Source organism: Bombina bombina, chromosome 8 (genome assembly GCF_027579735.1).
Source record: "Bombina bombina isolate aBomBom1 chromosome 8, aBomBom1.pri, whole genome shotgun sequence".
In the NCBI taxonomy this organism is placed as follows: Eukaryota; Metazoa; Chordata; class Amphibia; order Anura; family Bombinatoridae; genus Bombina; species Bombina bombina.
Genome location: NC_069506.1, coordinates 186,360,722 through 186,382,625, shown reverse-complemented (window position 1 = coordinate 186,382,625; position 21,904 = coordinate 186,360,722). Strand labels below are relative to the sequence as shown.

Sequence of the window (21,904 nt, the reverse complement as noted above, 5' to 3'; positions counted from 1 at the left end):
CTCTGGAAGACCCCAAGTAATTTTATTATTAGGAAAGGTTTTGTATTCCATAATTATAAATTCAGTTTTATCTGCTGAGAGATCTTTTAAGAACTGCACATAAATTGGCTATTGTGTTGATAATATACAAATTTCTCTTGTTGATTATTTAAAGTATTAGAAGATTATATTGGGTTGAAAAGAGTGAATTATATTTCCCTGGAAATTCCATTAGACTTGTTGAATTTGAGTTAAGATTCTTATAACATTGGGATATAATATCAAGTCTTAAATCATAAACCCATATTTTGGCATTGGATCAATGTTATAAATTGTTCTAGCATAATTCATGTGTGATATTTAATAAGCAATTCATTTTAAGGTTACCAGACTTCATTAAATATTTTTATTCATGTGTGATATTTAATAAGCAATTCATTTTAAGGTTACCAGACTTCATTAAATATTTTTATAGCTTGCTTTGTATAGAATATTGCAACTAGACATTTATAATTGGTCATAATTAATACACTATTTTCTACATAAATATTTTCAATGTGTACATAAAGTTTAACTGGTCAGAACTCATGAATTAATTTAATTTGAGAATACTTATGTTGATAATTTTGTCATAAAATCTAGATATCTCAGCATTTTGAAATACACTGAGATTTAATGTTTCACTGGAGTATGACAATTTCTGTCATCTCAGAATTGATATTGCAGACGATAATTTTGTGATTATTAATATTCATAATTCCATTAATCAAAAATAGTTACGTAAATATAATACATTAAAGGTTACTGCTGAGATATAATTAAATGATATTGTAACCTTGGATATATAACAGTTCAATTTCTATGCAGTCAGCCTCAGAATCTAGATTTTGATAGAACAGACCTTGCGCCAGAAGGTCCAGCCTCTGAGGTAGCCACCATGGAGGGCAGATGACATTCTTACAAGGTCTGCATACCAAGTGGCTATGCAGGAGCTAACAATCGCCGATATTCTCTTCTGTTTGACTCAAGCTAGTATTTGAAGAAGTAGAACAGAGGAACAAGATACACTAGATTAAAAGGACACGGAACTGCTAAGGCGTCAACCAACTCAGCCTCAGGATCTCAATCTCGACCCTTCTCAGTTTGGCATTGAGACAGAAAGCCATCCGATCTATCTCCAGGCACCCCCACCTGCGGGTGATCTTGCAAAACAGCTCCTGGTTTAGCAAACATTCCCCTGGAATGCAGAGTCCGTCTGCTCAGGAAATCAGTTTCCCAGTTCTATAAACCTGGGAAGTGTATGGCACAGATGAGTTTCTGCCCATTGAAGAATACGAGGTACCTCCAGCATCACCAGAGAGCTGCGAGTTTGACACTAACAGTTGACATAAGCCACTGTAGTGATGTTGTCTTAAATAGATTATAACAGACGGAACATAGCTGGGGCCATGACAGAAGAGCATTGGCGATGGCCCTCAGTTCCAGGCTGTTGATCAGAATCTTAGTTTGCCTCTGGGCGCCAGCTGCCCTTAGCTCGCAGAGAACACCACACGGCCCACAAGCCTGTCAAACACCATCTGTTATAATTTCCCAGAATTAGCGCTGAAAGCACATGCCCTGTAGAGAGGTTTCCAGAGATAGCCACCAGAATAGAGACTCCCGTCTCATGTAATATCTCTGGATCCAGACAGGTCTAAATGACTTCCATTAGCATACATATCACTAGAGGTCTCAGATGAAAGCACGCAAAAGGAGTAGTGTCCGCTGCTGCAACCATAAAACCTACCACTTCCATGCACTGAGCCACCGAAGGGCAAAGTAGAGTGATGTAGATGGTAGGCAGCCTGAAGCTTCTCCTTGTGCTGATCTGTGAGGTAAATATGCATGCTGAATCTATGATGATCCCCAGAAAGCTCACTCTCGTGATATACGCTAAGTGCGGGTTCATTTTTGTTGAACACGAATTCTACTAATCACCGGGATCCTGTCGGCTCTTCTCAGACATAAAGGACTGAGTACTGAATCTTTCACGTAAGACACTAGCCTGACAAACCGTGATCCGGTAGGACTGAGTAGTAATACACCAGCTGCATAAGTGGGGTAAGTGTTATCCATCCTACTTTCCCTGAAGGTGAGCAGTGGTTTATTAAGACCTGGCGGACTGCACACATTTTGTACCAAGTTGCCTTTTAAAGTAACAAAGTTACTAAAGAAGATCTGTTACATTTCTTATTAAGCCATTATCTGCTACATTGTTGCATGTGCACACAGACTATTTGGATCTATTGCCTGAAGACACGAATCCTCTCTCTGTATAAGGAAAATTAACTGTCCATTATTTGGAGCCGTTTAAAGGTTGTTTGATTATAAAGGTGGTATTGGTCATTATTCTTACAGATACTTAACAATTTTGAATATAACCTAGATTATTATCTTATTAAGGGAGACGTCCCTGATATCTGTTTTTATTTTATGAATTTTAGACATATGTAGATTTTTCCATTTGACTATATGTTAACAGAATGTGTTATATCTGGCTTTTTAGCGCCCTCTTTTTTCATCCATTTTGTAACATTATCCTAGTCCATCCTAAGGGAGGTGGTCTGAGAGTGGCAAGTTATAACTTTTTAGGCTAAGCGCTGTATTTATATTCTGTTGTACAATGAAGTAGATGGTAGGCAGCCTGAAGCTTCTCCCTGTGTTGATCTATGAGGTAAATATGCATGCTGAATCAATGATGATCCACAGAAAGCTCACTCTTGTGAGAACTCTTCTAGGTTTAACTTCCAGCCATGCGTCTGAAGATAGAGTAACTTCTGTGCGAGAAGTCACTAAATTTAAAGATAGCATCCAAGTAAGGAGACACAGCAATGCGAGATCCCAACACCTTTGTAAAGATCCTGGGAGCAGTAGCTGAACCAAACGGGAGAGCTTTAAATTGGTAATTGTTGATCAGGAAAGCAAAACAGATACTGGTATTATCTGAATGCGAAGGTATGTATCCTTCATATCTATGGTGGTCATGAATTGACCCTCCTGCAGAAGCGGAAGAATGGAGGTACCCTTACTATTTTGTTGAGGCACTTCAGGTCTAAGATGGGACAAAAAAAAAAAAAAAAAAAAACCCACACAGTCTCCAATTTACTTCTATCACCACATTTGCTTTGTTCCCATGATATTCTGAGTTTAGTATATACATAGGAAGGCATCTGGAGAACTACATGGCAGGCAATAATGCTGCCATCTACTACTTTCAAATTGAAGACATTCCCGTAAAACTTGCCATATAGTGCTTGACAAATGGGCCGGCTCGAGCTTACGTCCCTATTTTTTTAGGAAAATATACCAAGAGCGCGAAGAAATAGAAATAAATTAGAAAGTTGTTTATCATATGCCGTTTCTGAATCAAAGAAAAACTTGGGTTTTGTATCCCTTTAATATCTTAGGTGTTCTATTTTAAATCTAAAATATATCCTCAGAATCGGTTTCAGATTTTCCAGAGTTAGAAGATGAAAGTTCACCTTCAGAACTAGCCGAGGAATAGTCCACTTCAGAAAGCTGCATATGACTAACAGCTGCTGCTCCAACAGAACTGCTGGTCCTAGATTCAGAAAATGCTGACTAGGTACAGAATGTGAGGGGGAGATACTGCAGTAGTCTGGGTACTAGCACCCCCAGAATGAGACAAGAGAACAGTTGCAGGAGAGTATACCATATGTAACTTAGAGCACATTTTTAAAACCACCAAGTAGAAAGATTCCCCTATTGATCTAACTTAATCACTCCATTACTGTCCAGTTACCCTTTGCACCTGATTTAACAGGGTGTTAGCAGTGAGATAAAAGGTAGTGGGGTCCCCTGCGATTTACCTCACAGTACAATAAGATATCAGCACCATGATAAAATAATGCTCCGTCCGAGGCGTCTTACCACCTCTGGACAAGCCTGTCAGCTCCCACATCGCTGCTCTGATCAGAGAGGTCTGAAGCATTGTGCAATCTGGGTCAGCAGATAGGGCCGAGTCCAAACCAAATATGACAGGGAAAATTATTAACTCCTACCACTGCAAATCAAATTGCTCAATGGGCCCAAGATATGGTCCCATAAATGACCGGATTAGAATCCAAGTACAGTGGCATGCACTAAGTGAAAGGCAAGTTAAGTCTTAAGACCCGGTGCGGTCTCCTGAGTCAAGTCACACTAATTAAACATGGAGACTCTGGGTATAATAGGAACTCACTGAGTTTTGTTGCAGATTGCCCAATGGAGAATAATCCTTACACCTTTTCAATATATCAGGCATGTAAATTAACTTCTGCAGCTACAGGAATCCTGCAGATAGTGACCTCAAAGTCAACTCCACATCTGTTAGGCAACAAGCCATTAGGAGGCAAGGATCTATCTTATAAGAAAAAGGCATGACTAACTCCTGTTTCTGTTGAGCAGTCCTGTACCATAAAGAAAAAAAAAAAAGTAACCAACGCCATTTGCCTGAAAAGGGGTATATAGCATGAGTTCACTGGTAAAGGCATAGGAACTTCCATGTGACAGGAACTAAAATACACCTAAACTCAGAATTACATTGTCCCAAACCTACCTCCATGAGCAAGGCAAAGAACTACTGGGAGGGGAGAATGTGAATGCTCTGTTTGGGGTGTCTTTGCTTCCTCTTAGTGGCTCGGTTAAGTATTCCCCATAAGTAAGAACAGGAATTTTGGGACTCACTACCATATCTGAAATATAATAGCTGATATATAGAGAAACACTTAATGAGGGAAAACTATTTAATTTTTTTTTTTAAATTAGGATAGATAACAAATTTGAGTCCTTTCCAGTCAAACACCTTGTGATATACCATATCACTTTATACATTTTTTTCATTAAGTTTTTTTTTTTACATTTAATATGTATATAGGAGAAACTTTATTTTAATATGTTTTACACGTCTATTACACTTTTATTCTAGCCTTATCACTTAACTTAAAGTCTGTCATGCTAATTATGTAGCGCTGTTGTGTTGCACTCAAGTGACCGAGCAAGCTTCAGTTATAAGGACACTTAAAATACAGCACTTGGGGTAAACTAATTAGTAAGCTACATTTAAGTTTATAAAAAGCACTGAGCTAAGGGGGCATTATAGCCAATTAGTGCTGGTTCCTGCATAACTCTACAGAAGTGGCACAATGTTTATATGTCACATGAACTAGCACTATATGGCTGTAAAATGCTAATAAAGCGTACTGAGGTAAGAGGCAGACTGCAAGGGTTTAGACATTTGCATATGAGCCTACCTAGGTTTACTCTTCAAAACCCAAGAGAAGCAAATTTTATAAACTTGTATTCCCTATCTTAATCATGAAAGTTTAATTTGACTTTACTGTCCCTTTAAGTTAATCCCTTTGAAACCCCTAGGATGTACAAATTGCTGCAAACATGCTGTACCAGCAAGAATCTAGGTAATAGACATGAGCTATAGTAAACCTATCAAAACTAACCCAAACACAAATTTATGCTTTTATGGAGGCTTTATTGAGTATTCTCAGATAACTTCTGTAGATTTTTACAGTATGACCAGATTATGGAAGCACTGTTAGTCACTGTCTTCTCCAAGGGTCAGTCTGTCAAAGAGGTATTCTCCCATTCCCACCTCAGCTGCCTTTAGACGCTTCAGATTGGTGATATGGTCACCCAACTTCTTAATTAGCTTTACTTCTTTGTCCAAGTATTCCGACTCAAGGAAGTCACACATCTGATAGGGAGAGATCAAGAAAGCAAGTCAGTGAAGGGGTATTCAAGTGAGGACTTCCAGAGTGCAGTCTGCACTTTGATCATAAGGCAGATTTTAATCTGTATAAATCGGTTATCCCTGCATACTAATCATGTAACTACACTCCATAGTCATGTAGTGCAGTGTTTCTCAACTGTGGTCCTCCATGTTGATTCAGTTGTAATGAAAATGCGCTATAATTTTTAATATAGATTTGAAATTCAAATGCTCTGCTGCACACAAGTCAATATTTCAGTGAGCCAACGGTTTTAACTGTTCTCCAATCAGTTCTTTCCCCATATGGCACTGGTTTTAGCTAAAGTGCCAATTGGACAACAATTCAAAGTGCCATAAGGGGAGAGTGCGGATTGGAGAACAGTTCAAACAGTAAGCTCTGGAACTGTGACTTGAGCAAGTATGTGGTGGAGTATTTGAATTTCATATTTAAAAAAAAAAAAAAAAAAAAAAAAAAAAAATTAAAAAAAAATTCCAGATCTGTTTTTATCAAGGGGAAAGTACCATCACTTTATGGTGAAGGTGATTAATGTCCCTTCTACAACAATGATCAGTGAACCACCATTAATTAAATGTAATCAGTCTTAAAAGGATATTATGGTGCAAAAATAATCTTACATAATTTTAGTACTTCTGACCCTGCAGTACACTTTGTGCTTAACCCCAAAAACGTGTTAAAAGTACTGCAGAAATCTGCAGGTCCTAAGTGGATGCAGCCACTGAGGTAATCAGCAAAAGCATTGACACATCTGGTGTCCAACTACTGCAGTTTTTATCCTTGCAGCTGTGAGCAATGCCTTAACTACGTTTTTAATTCATGTGGAGGTTAAACATAGGAATGCTAGTCCTAACATTGTGTTCTACGACCCTTTAAATGGACTACTCAAAATATTGCCAAGGAAAGTCAAAGCTGATATTTTTGCAGGCTCTTAAAAACTTGTAAGCAGACAAGTTTGTTTTTATTTATCTCTACCAACTATTGTACAAGCATAATTTTTGCACATGGACAACTCACTGCTGTATTAGTGTTAAATAGAATAAAATGATTATGAAAACAAGCATTTAAAAAAAAAAAAAAAAGTTTGATTTATATAGCTTACAATGTTAAAACTTTGATTTGCTTCTATTATCTCATTTGCTCTGTTCTCTTGATATCATTTGTTGAAAAGCAAACCTAGGTAGGCTTGTGAGCAGCAGTGTACTACTGGGAGCTAGCCGCATACATGAATAGTCAATGTCATGTGATTAGAGTATATAGGTCCCAGTAGTTATTTGCTGTTCCTTCATACGAAGCAAATTTTATAATAGAAGTAAATTAGGAAGTTAATTTTATTAAAAAAAAAATTTTTGGGTATCGTGTCCCTTTAAAAAAAAAAAAAAAAGCGCAAGTATTTTTTTTAAATGCAAAAGCTTGCTTTGAGTAGATTTGAAGTAATGTGTTTAAAACAGTGCAAACTTGCAGGTCTTAAACATTTACCCTGTAGAATGGCACGTTTATGGAGTTTAAGTGGTAGTATTTGAACTAACCATAACCACTTTGCCTTTATCATTAAAAGACCATTAATTGAAAGAAAAAAAAACCACCATGCTTTAATTTGTTATTTTTACAACTTTAATGGCCCATTTCCACCACTTCAAGTAGCTTTCTATAGGAAATCCATATTTCCCATTTAGGTCAATCTCTGTATTGAAACCAATAGCAGTGGAGATAAAGGGGGGCACGACAAAACAAAAATGGGAACAAAATACCCATCAGTAACTTACATGAGGATCAACATGACCAGTGGCAGTTTTATGCAAGTCCAGTAGGGCCTGGTTCACACTCCTTTCTAGTTTTAGGGCATATTCCATGGCTTGGGTCCCATTTCCCCACTCATCAGCTTCTGGCTTCTATAGGCATGGGACAGACGTTTTAAAGATTTGTTAAACAGAACTTAGATACAAGTTACCAGATAAGCATTTTACACAAGTGGATACTGGTATACTAACCCCTTAATGCTTCCTGGGCTAGGGTAGCATGTGTCTGAGATTGCTATTTTAGCACACCTCCGTAGCAAGTCATTGCAGAAATAGCAATATGGAGGTCACCTCAGGCAGTTGGGTGCCACCCTTATATGAAGTCAGTGTGAGCCATTCAGTGACTTTATACATAAAGGCATGAAGTGAGGCAGTCTAGTGATTCTGAAAGTGTCCCTAATGTCATGTGACCACATCTGAAATGTTAAGCCATGGTTTGTAAACAATGGTTTGTCTTGAGTCCTCTCACTGTCAGCATCTGTTTCAAGTGTTAGGTTTATTTTTTACTAAAGTGTGTTTTTATCCCTATGTTTCATTTTTTTTTACTTGGCAGTAAGTGTTGAGTCAAAATTCCTCTACATAAGTACTAGTGTGTAGTTCCTACAAAGATACTTGTGTAGTTGTTTTGGATTGGGTGACTGCAGTCCAAGCATGGTTAAATTGACAGTCTACACAAATTGTTGTTTAAAAAAAAAAATATATATAACACCTTTACTACCCATTCCCCAGATTTGCACAACCACCATTGTTTTAAAGTATATTAACATAGCATTTAAACCTCTAACTTTCTGCCTGTTTCTAAGCCACTACAGCTTCTTATCACTTGCATTTGTATTAGCTTTTCACAACAAGACACTGCATTCATGTGTGCAGGACACAGCACTAATTGGCTAAAATTTAAGACCATAAATAGCTTTGATATAAGGGGGCTGTCTGTAGAGGCTTAGATTTGAACTATTTTACTACACTATTTTTTGCAGAAGTTAAACAGCAAAAATGCTTTACTATTAAGGGTATCACAAGAAAGCCCTGAATGGGGGGGGGGGGGGGGTATGTATGAGTGCATTTACAAATGCCAGCGACAAAAAAATTAAAAAAAACTCACTCATTTGAAGATCAGGCTATTTCCACTCCCCCTATCATGTGACAGCCATCAGTCAATCACAAATGCATATATACGTATATTCTGCGAATTCTTGCACATGCTCAGTAGGAGCGTGTGACTTTGAAAGACTGCACATTTTGCTAATGGAAGTAAACTGGAAAGTTCTTTAAAAATCGCCTGCTCTAAATCGAGATATTAATTTTTAAGTGCATAGTTAAAGGGACATAATACTCATATGCTAAATCACTTGAAACTGATGCAGTATAACTGTAAAAAGCTGACAGGACAATATCACCTGAGCATCTCTATGTAAAAAAGGAAGATATTTTACCTCACAATTTCCTCAGCTCAGCAGAGTAAGTTCTGTGTAAAAAGTTATACTCAGCTGCTCCCAGCTGCAGGTAAACAAATTTAAAAAAATGAAGAAGTGAACAGCAGCCAATCAGCATCAGCAGTGCTGAGGTCATGAACTCTTACTGTGATCTCATGATATTTCACAGTAAGCTTCCTTTACCTGATTGGAAAAATAATATGAGTGCACGATGCTAGTCCCTTCGGCTGTCCCAGGACAAACACTAAAATGCTGCTTAGAAATCCTTTACAATGGGAGGTGGCTACTGAGGAACTTTTGAGGTAAAATATCTTTCTTTTTTACATAGAGATGTTCAGGTGATATTTTCTAATCAGCTTTTTACAGCTATGCTGCATCACTTTCAAGTGTTTAAACATTTGGGTATTATGGCCCTTTAAGCCAAATTGTACATTAAAACTAGCAGCTCATTGTGCTCCAGCAGACCATCCTTGGGCTGTCAAGCAATGCAAAAAAAAAAAAAAAAACCACTTTTAAAAAAGTTTCCAATTTACTTCTATCAAATTTGCATTGTTCCTATGATATTCGTGTTGAAGAGCCCTAACATGACAGGAAACAGCGCTGCCATCTAGTGCTCTTGCTAATTGATAACACATTCTTGCAAAAGTGCTGCCCTATCGTGCTCAAGAAATGGGCTGGCTCCTAAAAATTTACGTCCCTGCTTTTTAACAAAAGATAGAAAAAAAAAAAATTTCATGCAGTATCTGAATCATGAAAGAATGTTTAGTTTGATGATACAGCTCTAAAGAGGTTACTTATCTGAAGTGTTGTGTACCTTAATATCTTGAAGCACCACCCTTCCACCACGTTTGTTTTGGAATTCAAGGAACTTCTCTGACTGCTCCCTCTTCTTCTCAGACTGTTTACGGAAAAACTTGGAGAATTTGGGCAGTGCAACATCATCACGGTCAAAGTAACTTCCCTAAAGATTAAAACAAGGAAAAATAAAAAAAATTAGTAGAGGGAAATGTTATGTGCTTGACCTACATTTTAGACATAGCACAGTTTTTGTAGCTACAAGAAAGTGCAAGGTTAGTTTAAGTTGTTTAGACCACTTGACTGTTCTCCACAGAATATGTAGCCAACCCTATGGCATTAGACAATTTAACTGCAACAAAACATTGTCATTTATAAAATGTTACATAAAGGACCCAATACAGTAGAATTGTATAATCCACAAGTGAATAAGAAGAAAATGTGTGCTTGCGTGTGTGTCTTATTTAAAATTCAAACACATTTATAAATGTCCTTTAATTTCACAGCCATCAGACTCAGGTATACAGTGAACTCTTGTGCATGCTCAGTAGGAGCCATTGCCTTAGAACAAAGCTTCTCAACTCCAGTCCTCAAGTACCCCTAACGGGACAGATTCTCAAGATATCTTGAGCACAGGTGAAATAATCTAACAAAGAAAACAAGGGCTCCAAAATGTGAGCCTTCTGTACACATTTCATAGTTTTGTTAGACTGCACTAGGCCATTTTGGCACACTTGTTTCTTTTGTGTTTTAGGTCAGTAACCATGATTATTAACCTGCTCTCATCCATAAGCTGATTTCACTTGTGCTATAGTCAAGGTATCATGAAAATCTGGCCTGTTAGGGGTACTTGGTTACTGGAGTTGAGAACAGCCTAAAAAGTGTGTACATATTTAAAGTAGTACACAATTTGTTCATGGAAGCAAAACTGGAAACTTAAATGGACAGTCAGCTAAAAAAAAAAAAAAAAAAAAATTGGAGTACAAAAATAGATAATCCCTTCTTTATTACCATTCCCCAGTTTCACAGAAAAGTTAATACACTTTACATCCGATTACCTTGTATCCAAGCATCTTCTGACAGCCCCCTGATCAAATGACCAATATCATAATTTGCATTTAAGCCAATTAGTGCTGTGTTAGAACCCACAAGAGTGAGCACAATGTTATCCGTCTCATATGAACTAGCACACCCCTGTTGTGAAAAGCCAATAAAAAGCATGTGATCGTGGGGCTGTCTTAAAGTAAATGTCAAACTTTCATCAATTAGTGCCTGGTTTTTAAATATACTTTTAAAAAACAGGGGCACTTTCATTGAAAGTTTACGAATACCTTTTACTTCTTCAAAGCCGGATCGGCATCCCCCGCCTGCAGGTCCTCTAAATACGTCTCCAATGACTAAACAGACTTCCGACAATCACAGCAGGGCCTCACGAGATGGACCCTGTGATTGGAGGAAGTCGGTTTCATCATTGGAGACGAATTTACAGAGGACCTGCAGGCGGGATGCCGATCCGACTTTGAAGTAAAAAAGGTATTTATAAAAATACGGTGCAATGTAAACTTTCAATGAAAGTGCCCCCGTTTAATAGTATTTTTAAAAAAACGGGTACTAATTTATAGTTATTACTTTAAGTGACTTAAGACAGAAAATTAGAGGTTTAAAGTTTATAAAGTATATTAATATAACCCATGTTGGTTATGCAAAGCTGGGGAACGGGTAGTAAAGGCATTTTTTTTTTTAAACAATTTTTGTTTTGACTATCCCTTTAAACTGCACACTGAATTAAGTTTTTCCCTTTAAAGGGACATAAAACCCTTTAAAGGCTCAGAATAAAAAAAAAAAAACCTTTCAATTTGTTTTAATATCACCACGTTTGCTTCATTTTGTTATTCTCTGAACTAGCAGCAACACACTACAGGGAGCTAGCTGAATTCACTAGATGAGCCAACATAATGAGGCATAGAGAGTGCACCCCCAATAAACCTTTCAAAAAAACAAACAAACACCAGACAATGTCGAGAATAAAAACAAATGCAATAATAGCAGCAGATTGGAAAGCAGTTTAAAACTCCATACTCTGAATTATGAGAAATACAATTGTAAATCGCTGAAGGATTATTGCAGGTTTTATACCTGTCCTGTACCCGCCTAATATGAAACTTAGATAAAAACAGCGGGTGCAGCGTTTGAGGAAACTTACTACTGAGGGAAAGTAGCAGCATCTGGACCGCCATGTTACACGGTCAGCAAAACTCAAAATCCCTTTTAGTAAAGGAGAATGCCGCTTACTATAGTTCACGAAAACGCAGTAGCGCCTCTAGGTTGTCATTACAGTGATGTGTTTCGTATTCAGACTTCAGTTTTACGGACATGAGAGCCAGAATGCTGGTTTAGCAGTCGGGGGAAAAAAAGCCTGTAGAACAGATTTGAGGGAGAGCTAATGCAACTGGGAAAATGCGATTTAGATTTGAGTGAAGGATAACGCAGCTCAGTGCGGGGGGGTAAACAAGCTGCGCATGTCCTCATTTAGACTGAAAATTGAGCTCATTAGTGGATCGGTTGATTAACTGCTATAAAATGAATGTTAAAACCTTCAAAACAATATTACCAGACGCAACACTAAATGGAGACAAGGATGCAGTAGTGGTGTAACACAATCCTGCAAGCAGACAGATGGCGAACTACATACGTTAGTAATATATATTGTAACAGGTTGCAGCTTACAAGAGTAGAGGGACTCACCAAAGACAAGAAGGCATAAGAAGTATGTAACTGCAGGTTCACAATGCGGTTGACACCGGCCTCGCTTTCCTGATGGTAATTGTGACGGATCTGGGAGCTCATGGTAAAGTCGAGTGCTATATAACGGGGATGTCTAAATGATAACAAGCTAAGTACACAAGTTCCGTTCAAGCACTGTTGAAGCAAGAACCGTCCCCCAAGTAATACTGATGACTGGTATATCTGATCTGACTTACTTGCATGAGCGTTAGAGGTTTTATACTGGCGGTAGGCGGGGCATCCCCAGTGAACTCCACCCATTCCAATGTAAAATGCCGGTTGGGATTTTAGTTTTCCAAATTTCATTGCTAAACAGAAACATAATTTAGCCCTGACATAGATTGATAGATTAGATAGATATGTATCTACATATTTTATGGATGTGTGGCTACTTTGTCATGACAAAAATAATTTCTATACATTCTCAGAACATATGGAAATTCAGTGCAAAATTAGCTTATAATGTAATATATACAATGCAAAATTAGCTTATAATGTAATATATATTATATATAATGGTGATAGAATAAGGCAGTGTCACAATATCACATACATTGGTAACTTAGCAAGGAAGATTTACTGAAATGCATTTAGTCATTAAAGGGACACAAGTCAAAATTAAACTTTCATGATTCTGATAGAGCATACAATTTTAACCTTTTAAAGCCGTTATGCCGTTCCATTCCGTCATAATTAGACTGGGCTTTAAAGCCGTTATGACGGAATGGAACGTCATAACTAACGGCTGTCCTGAAGCCTTCTGTGCTTCAGGGATTTAATCGCGGTCTGGAGGGCGTTCCTAGGATTGTAGGGACGCCCCCCAGATGCGATCCAATAATTGAAATCTCGCGATCGTATGCACGATCGCGTAGTTTCAATTTGTCTACATCGGAACAGTTGTTCCGATGTAGGCACTTTAACCCTGTCACGAAAGGGTTAATCAACTTTCCAATTTACGTCCATTAACAAAATGTGCACAGTCTATTTATATTTACACTTTTTGAGTTAACCGTTCATATTGATCATGTGCAAGAATTCACAGAATATATGTATATACATTTGTAATTGACTGATAGCAGTCACATGATACGGGGGAGTGGAAACAGACATAAGTGAAAATTGTCAGAAAAAAATCTACTACTTATTTGATGTTCAGACTAAGTTCTATTGCATTTTGTTTTTATCATGTATTTGTTAATTATGCAAATCTACAGTATTTACTGGTCCTTTAAAGGGACATAATACTCATATGCTAAATCACTTGAAACTGATGCAGTATAACTGTAAAAAGCTGACAGGAAAATATCACCTGAGCATCTCTATGTAAAAAAAGGAAGATATTTTATCTCACAACTTCCTCAGCTCAGCACAGTAAGTTCTGTGTAAAAAGTTATACTCAGCTGCTCCCAGCTGCAGGTAAAAAAAATAAAAAAAATGAAGAAATGAACAGCAGCCAATCAGCATCAGCAGTGCTGAGGTCATAAACTCTTTTACTGTGATCTCATGAGATTTGACTTAACTCTGATATATTGATATTTTTTAGCCTTAGGAAACAGCTCTTAGTCAGCTGAGAAACGCGTGAATTTTTATTAAAGTTTTATACATTTTAATACACTTGCTTGCCCTTTGGTGTATTTTTTGTGAGTACATAATTGGGCTGTGCTGCTATTAGCCACCTGAGGAAGACCAGGACCTGCTGGGAGTTTTCCAGTCTGCTGGGTGACTGTTAGGTCCCAGCCTGCTGTTAATGCACCTGGAGGTGCATTGGATCTTGTAAGTTTATTCTATACTTACTTGTCTCTCTGTCTTAACAATACTGGGCTATGTGCATATACTTTGTGTCCACATAGGATATCTACTATCAATCCCCTCAGGGACATCTTCTGGGTATCCACTTCAATCCCACAGTGAGCTGGACCACTGCGAGGCTCCGGCCTGCATCAATAGCACCACAGGGTGCGCTGCTCTTGTGAGTATACATCTGGATTTGTGTTTATTGAAGCCACTTATCTTTGCATTACTAGGCCATGTCGGCGCCTCTGTTTTTTCTTTTTTCAGTTATCTAACATCATAGGAAGACCATCCTACAACCGAGAGCTGCCACACTTTTTTTGGACTATTGTACATTGGAACTTTTTTTCCACATATCTCCTATGGACATTGTTTGGTAGATATAGTGCTTATAGAGTTGTATATCCATTTTCTCTTTTTCCTTTCACACTACTATTTTTTGTCATTTGTGTTTGGAGGCACCCCCTACGGGTGTGGTTTTTGCTGGGTTATACCACACTCTCAACATTAACACTTTTATGGTTTGACAATAAGCAGTAAAGAATGACTGAAATATGAGGGACAGGTTGTTTTTGTTCTTCTTCTCATTAGAGTAAAAATATATTTAAAGGAATAGATACTGTGATATGGTTCCTTACAGAATGTCATATTTTTTCATGAATTTTTGTTGTTGTGTACATTTAAAAAATAATGTTGCAAACACTGCTGACAGATAGTTCACCTAGGATTACTCTTTAACAAAGGATACCAAGAGAAATAAGCAAAATTGATGATAGAAGTAAATTGGAAATTGATTAACATGTCATACTCTATCCAATCAATTTAGGTTTATTTTTGACTTTACTGTCCCTTTAAATTTACCAAGAGCAGAGATGTTCCAAATCTTTTATCTCTCTCATTCCATCTTTAAAGGGACATTAAACCCAATTTTTTTCTTTGATGATTTAGATAGAGAATACCATTTAAACAACTTTCTAATTTATTTCAATTATCTAATTTGCTCCATTCTCTTGATATTCTTTCCTGAAAAGCATATCTAGATAGGCTCAGTAGCTTCTGATTGGTAGCTGCACATAGATGCCACGTGTGATTGGCTCACCAATGTGCATTGCTATTTCTTTAACAAAGGATATCTAAAGATTGCAGCAAATTAGATAATAGAAGTAAATTGGAATGTTGTTTAAAATTGTTTTCTCTATCTGAATCGTGAAATACATTTTTTGGGTTTAATGGCCCTTTAAATGCTGTAATGTTCAAAAAGGGTTAAACAGCTTAAAGGGACAGTGTACTGTAATTTTTTAATCTCCTTTCAAGAGACATGAAACTCCCACATTTTTCTTTTTTGATTAAACAACTCTCTAATTTACTTCTATCATCAAATCTTTATCTTTTTTGGTATCTTCTGTTGCAAAACATATGTAAGCTCAGGAGTGTGAGCGTCTGGATCACTATTTGGCAGAAGTTTTGCAAGAATGTTATCCATCTGCTAGAGCACTAGATGGCAGCACTATTTCCTGCCATTTAGTGCTCCAGACACTTACTTAGGTATCTCTTCAACACAGAATACCATGGAAACAAAGCAAATTTGATAAGAAAATGTAAATTGGAAACTTTTTTTTTTTTAAATTGTATGCACTGTCTGTCTGGGGGATAATAGAGGTATGTACTAAAATGTTCATTTTCAATTGCTCTCTACAAGTATGGCCTTTGTGTATACAGTGAGAGATAAGGATTAAAATAAGTTGTAAAAAGTTAAATGAGCACTTTCCCATGCATTTTAATATATACTGTTGGTTAAACAAGTCATTGGAAACAAATTAAATCATTTGCAATGACACTGTCCCTTTAACTGTCGTGCTAGAGCCTCAATATATTGCAGCTTCTGAGCAAGAGGCCAGTGAGTAAATACATACATGAAGCTATTCCTGAGTTGCAAAGTGCTGAGGCTCCCCAGTGAGATGATAGTTATGTGTTTAATCCCTTTGTAGATGGAAAAACACATAGCCAGTAATGCAGAAATGGTAAACTCTAGCAAATTAGAGCATTTCATTTTTACATTACAATGTATTTTTTTGAACAATCAAGGTTATTAACAAATTTCCAGTCCTAGCTAAACATTTTGTTTTAAAAGCAACATAAATTTACAATAAGAAAATGGTCTCTTGTATTGGTGTAAACATGTAGATAAAGGGACAGTAAACTCAGAATTCACTATTCCCCATAACATGTTTCATTAAAGGGACACATTAAATCCAAAAAGTGTATTTCATGATTCAGATAGAGAATACAATTTTGAACAACATTCCATTTTACTTCTATAATCTAATTTGCTTCATTTTCTAGATATCCTTTGTTGAATAAATAGCAATGCACATGGGTGAGCCAATCACACGAGGCATCTATGTGCAGCCACCAATTTACGGCTATTAAGCCTATCTAGATATGCTTTTCAGCAAAGAATATCAAGAGAATGAAGCAAATTAGATAATACAAGTAAATTAGAAAGTTGTTTAAAATTGCATGCTCTTTCTAAATCATGAAAGAAAAATTTTTTGGGTTTCATGTCCCTTTAGGGTTGCCACCTGTCGCTTAAAATACAGAACACTTATAACTTACACATGCTGCAGGGTGTGCAGGGAGGAATATGAATAGTGCTGTCCAGAAACACAATACATGTTCCTCCCTGCACACCCTGCAGCATGTGTAACTCATAAGTGTCCAGGAAAACATGGCTGAGGTGGCAACCCTATGTCCCTTTAAGCACAGAGGATTTTACTATTGCAGCTTTATGTCCCCTTTAAAGGACATGTACAACAAATTGCAGCAGCACAGCATAAAATAAAAACAACTCTTATTAGAGAAGCATTTCAGATTTGTTTAGTTGCTTTTATTTTTATGCTGTGCTGCTGCAGTTTGTTATACATAGTTTATGAGGAAGTGCAGTTATTCTAGCAGCTTGCATGCTATTTTTCACAGGTGTTGGTCTTACTGATTTGTTCTTTAACCCCATAACGACCACTTCCAACCCTGTACGTTGCTGGTCGTTCAGGGTTTTTCAGGCCATAATAGTGCGGGTTTCACTAATAAGATCTCCCTTCCTCCTGCAGATATCCTGGAATAGAATGTGCTATATCAAAAAAGCAATCCACAGGGTATGTCGCTGGTCGTTAAAGGGACATGAATCCCAACACTTTTCTTTCATGATACTATTTTAATCAACTTTCCATTTTACTTCTATTAGCAAATAAGCTTAATTCTCTTATAATTCTTTGATGAAGGAGCAGCAATGCACCACTGGGAAATAGCTGAACACATCTGGTGAACCAGTAACAAAAGTCATATATCTGCAACCATCAATCAGCAGCTAGCTCCCAGTGGCGCATCGCTGCTCCCAAGCCTACCTAGGTATGGCTTTGAACAAAGTATACCAAGCAAACAAAGCAAATGAGGTAATAGAAACAAATTGTAAAGTCATTTCTAATTGCATGTGAATCAATTTTAACTTAACTCTCCCTTTAATTTTGTCATTTGCCACAGGAATTGTTTATAGCGAGAATGTGTTATTTGCCGTGGGAGTGTAATTTTGAAACATTGTATTTTGTATTTTGGAATGTCACATTGAAAGTCTGCCAGATTCCACAGAAGGGCATAACAATAATTGTTTGATATTTCTGAGCTATGCAAGAAACCCATTGATTTAAATGTGATAAATATAATGACTTAAAGGGACATTGTACACTAGATTTTTCTTTGCATAAATGTTTTGTAGATGATCCATTTATTTAGCCCATCTGGGAGTGTTTTTGTAACAATGTATAGTTTTGCTTATTTTGTTAATAACATTGTGCTGATTTTCAGACTCCTAACCAAGCCACAACATTTTAGATGTATACTGATGTCTACAGATTCTAGCTGCTATTGTTTGTATTATCTGTGCCTGCAGTTCCTGTTTCCCAAGCCCCTTTCAGTGATTGTCCCAGCCTTACCACATCAACAGTGCTAAACTGGGAGCTTTTAAAGGGACAATGAAACCAAAAAAAATTATTCCGTGATTCAGATAGAGCATGCAATTTTAAGCAACTTTCTTATTTACTTTCTTATATACTCCTATTATCAATTTTTCTTTGTTCTCTTGCTATTTTTATTTGAAAAAAGGCTTCTAAGCTAAGGAGCCAGACAATTTTTGGTTCAGCATTTTGGACAGCACTTGTTTATTGGTGGGTGAATTTATCCACCAATCAGCAAGAACAACCCAGGTTGTTCACCAAAAATGGGCCGGCATCTAAACTTACATTCTTGCTTTTTAAATAACCAGGGTGGTGGGTTACCTATAAAATAAACCCTAAGATAGCTACAATATAAGTAATATTTACATTGTAGCTAGTTTAGGGTTTATTTTTATTTTACAGACAACTTTGTATTTATTTTAACTAGGTACAATAGTTATTAAATAGTTATTAATTATTTAATAACTTCCTAGTTAAAATAAAGACAAATTTACCTGTAAAATAAAACCTAACCTAAGTTACAAATACACCTAACACTACACTATAATTAAATAAATTCCCTAAACTAAATACAATTAAATACAATTTAAAAAAAATTATCTAAAGTACAAAAAAAAAACAACACTAAATTACAGAAAATAATAAAATAATTACAAGATTTTTAAACTAATTACACCTAATCTAATCCCCCTAACAAAATAAAAAATCCCCCCCAAAATAAAAAAAGCCCTACCCTACACTAAATTACAAATAGCCCTTAAAAGGGCCTTTTGCGGGGCATTGCCCCAAAGTAATCAGCTCTTTTACCTGTAAAAAAAATATTACAATTCCCCCCCAACATTAAAACCCACCACCCACACAACCAACCCTACTCTAAAACCCACCCAATCCCCCCTTAAAAAAAACCTAACACTAACCCCTTGAAGATCACCCTACCTTGAGAAGTCTTCACCCAACCGGGCCGAAGTCTTTAACGAAGCCGGCAGAAGTGGTCCTCCAGACGGGCAGAAGTGGTCCTCCAGACGGGTAGAAGTCTTCATCCAGACGGCATCTTCTATCTTCATCCATCCGGCGCGGAGCGGCTCCATCTTCAAGACATCCGACGCGGAGCATCCTCTTCTGACGATAGCGACTGAAGAATGAAGGTTCCTTTAAGTGACGTCATCCAAGATGGCGTCCCTTCAATTCCGATTGGCTGATAGAATTCTATCAGCCAATCGGAATTAAGGTAGGAAAAATCCTATTGGCTGATGCAATCAGCCTATAGGATTGAGTTTGCATTCTATTGGCTGATTGGAACAGCCAATAGAATGCGAGCTCAATACTATTGGCTGATTGGATCAGCCAATAGGATTGAACTTCAATACTATTGGCTGATTGCATCAGCCAATAGGATTTTGCCTACCTTAATTCCGATTGGCTGATAGAATTCAGCCAATCGGAATTAAGGTAGGCAAAATCCTATTGGCTGATGCATTCAGCCAATAGGATTGAAGTTCAATGCTATTGGCTGATCCAATCAGCCAATAGGATTGAGCTCGCATTCTATTGGCTGTTCCAAAGGGACGCCATCTTGGATGACTTCACTTAAAGGAACCTTCATTCTTCAGTCGCCGTCGTCAGAAGAGGATGCTCCGCGTCGGATGTCTTGAAGATGGAGCCACTCCGCCCCGGATGGATGAAGATAGAAGATGCCGCCTGGATGAAGACTTCTGCCCGTCTGGAGGACTACTTCTGCCGTCTGGAGGACAACTTCTGCGAGCTTCGTTGAGGACTTCGGCCTGGTTGGGTGAAGACTTCTCAAGGTAGGGTGATCTTCAAGGGGTTAGTGTTAGGTTTTTTTAAGGGGGGCTTGGGTGGGTTTTAGAGTAGGGTTGGTTGTGTGGGTGGTGGGTTTTAATGTTTGGGGGGTTGTAATTTTTTTTTACAGGTAAAAGAGCTGATTACTTTGGGGCAATGCCCCGCAAAAGGCCCTTTTAAGGGCTATTTGTAATTTAGTGTAGGGTAGGGCTTTTTTATTTTGGGGGGGATTTTTTATTTTGTTAGGGGGATTAGATTAGGTGTAATTAGTTTAAAAATCTTGTAATTATTTTATTATTTTCTGTAATTTAGTGTTTGTTTGTTTTTGTACTTTAGATAATTTTTTTTAATTTTATTTAATTGTATTTAGTTTAGGGAATTTATTTAATTATAGTGTAGTGTTAGGTGTAATTGTAACTTAGGTTAGGTTTTATTTTACAGGTACTTTTGTATTTATTTTAACTAGGACGTTATTAAATAGTTAATAACTATTTAATAACTATTGTACCTAGTTAAAATAAATACAAACTTGCCTGTAAAATAAAAATAAACCCTAAGCTAGCTACAATGTAACTATTAGTTATATTGTAGCTATCTTAGGGTTTATTTTATAGGTAAGTATTTAGTTTTAAATAGGAATAATTTATTTAATGATAGTAATATTTATTTAGATTTATTTAAATTATATTTAAGTTAGGGGGTGTTAGGGTTAGACTTAGGTTTAGGGGTTAATAAATTTAATATAGTGGCGGTGACGTTGGGGGCGGCAGATTAGGGGTTAATAAGTATAATGTAGGTGGCGGTGGGCTCCGGGAGCTGCGGTTTAGGGGTTAATAAGTTTATTTAGTTGCGGCAGGGTCCGGGAGCGGCGGGATAGGGGTTAATAACTTTTATTTAGGTGGCGGCGGTGTAGGGACGGCAGATTAGGGGTTAATAAGTATAATGTAGGTGGCGGCGGTGTAGGGGGGGCAGATTAGGGGTGTTTAGACTCGGGGTACATGTTAAGGGGTTAGGTGTAAACATTCACATAGGAATCAATGAGATATTAGGCAGCAGCGAACATAAGCTTTCGCTGCTTTCCCACTCCCATTGATTCCTATGGCATCTGCCGCCTCCAACCAGGTATGCTGGAACGGAATAGTGGCGAGCGTACTTGGTAGATCGGGTACATCGCTGTTCACTTCCCAAGCGTGTACAGACCACAGGATTGCTCAAGATCAGCTGTTATTTTAAAGATACCTTTATGTGATTTTAACCACGCCAGATATTGTGAGTATTTGGCTTGTCTGTTGTAAATAAAGAGTGCTTATTTCATACAATATTGCACTATTGGAGTCCTTTTTTTCACAGTCTGCGCTGTTTTTCTGGGAGAGAAGTGTTTGGTGATTAAACTGCAAGACAAGCAGTGTGTTTGAAATAGCTGCAGCTGGGTCTGAAAGGAATATCTTTGGAACAACTACAATCAACAGTAAGACTGTGTCCACATTTGGATTTATACAAAATTATTGGTTCCTATTTATAAGACTTTATTTCAGTTTGTTTTTTTATTATTCTTTTTATTATTTCTCAATCAATACACATATTTTCATATATAATTTATTTTTTTATTTTTTTAGGTATGAAACTGTTTATCTTGGAATAGAATACTCATTCAAATTCTGCATATATTTTTAACTAATTGTCTTTAATTCTTGCTGGGATAGTATTGCGCTGTATCATTTGGTGGTAGTTTG

General features: G+C 37.2%; 1 protein-coding gene across 1 annotated transcript; it reads right to left on the bottom strand.

The window, feature by feature from the left end:
• Positions 1–5,485: 5,485 nt before the first annotated feature.
• LOC128638090 (ferritin light chain, oocyte isoform) lies at positions 5,486–12,772 on the bottom strand. The gene is made up of 4 exons (XM_053689952.1): positions 12,535–12,772; positions 9,809–9,955; positions 7,526–7,651; positions 5,486–5,728 (listed from the first exon to the last, which is right to left on the bottom strand). Exons 1-4 carry the CDS (start codon positions 12,634–12,636, stop codon positions 5,570–5,572), a joined length of 534 nt encoding a protein of 177 aa, XP_053545927.1. The 5' UTR covers positions 12,637–12,772; the 3' UTR covers positions 5,486–5,569.
• Between the last annotated feature and the right edge of the window lie 9,132 nt (positions 12,773–21,904).

Excerpts from the sequence above, each read along its gene's own strand:
- LOC128638090 (XM_053689952.1), bottom strand. The coding sequence starts at position 12,636 with ATGAGCTCCCAGATCCGTCACAATTACCATCAGGAAAGCGAGGCCGGT. Across the intron at positions 9,956-12,534 it reads CTTATGCCTTCTTGTCTTTG|GGAAGTTACTTTGACCGTGA; the intron begins GTGAGTCCCTCT and ends TTTAATCTTTAG. Across the intron at positions 7,652-9,808 it reads TGGTGCTTCAAGATATTAAG|AAGCCAGAAGCTGATGAGTG; the intron begins GTACACAACACT and ends CCATGCCTATAG.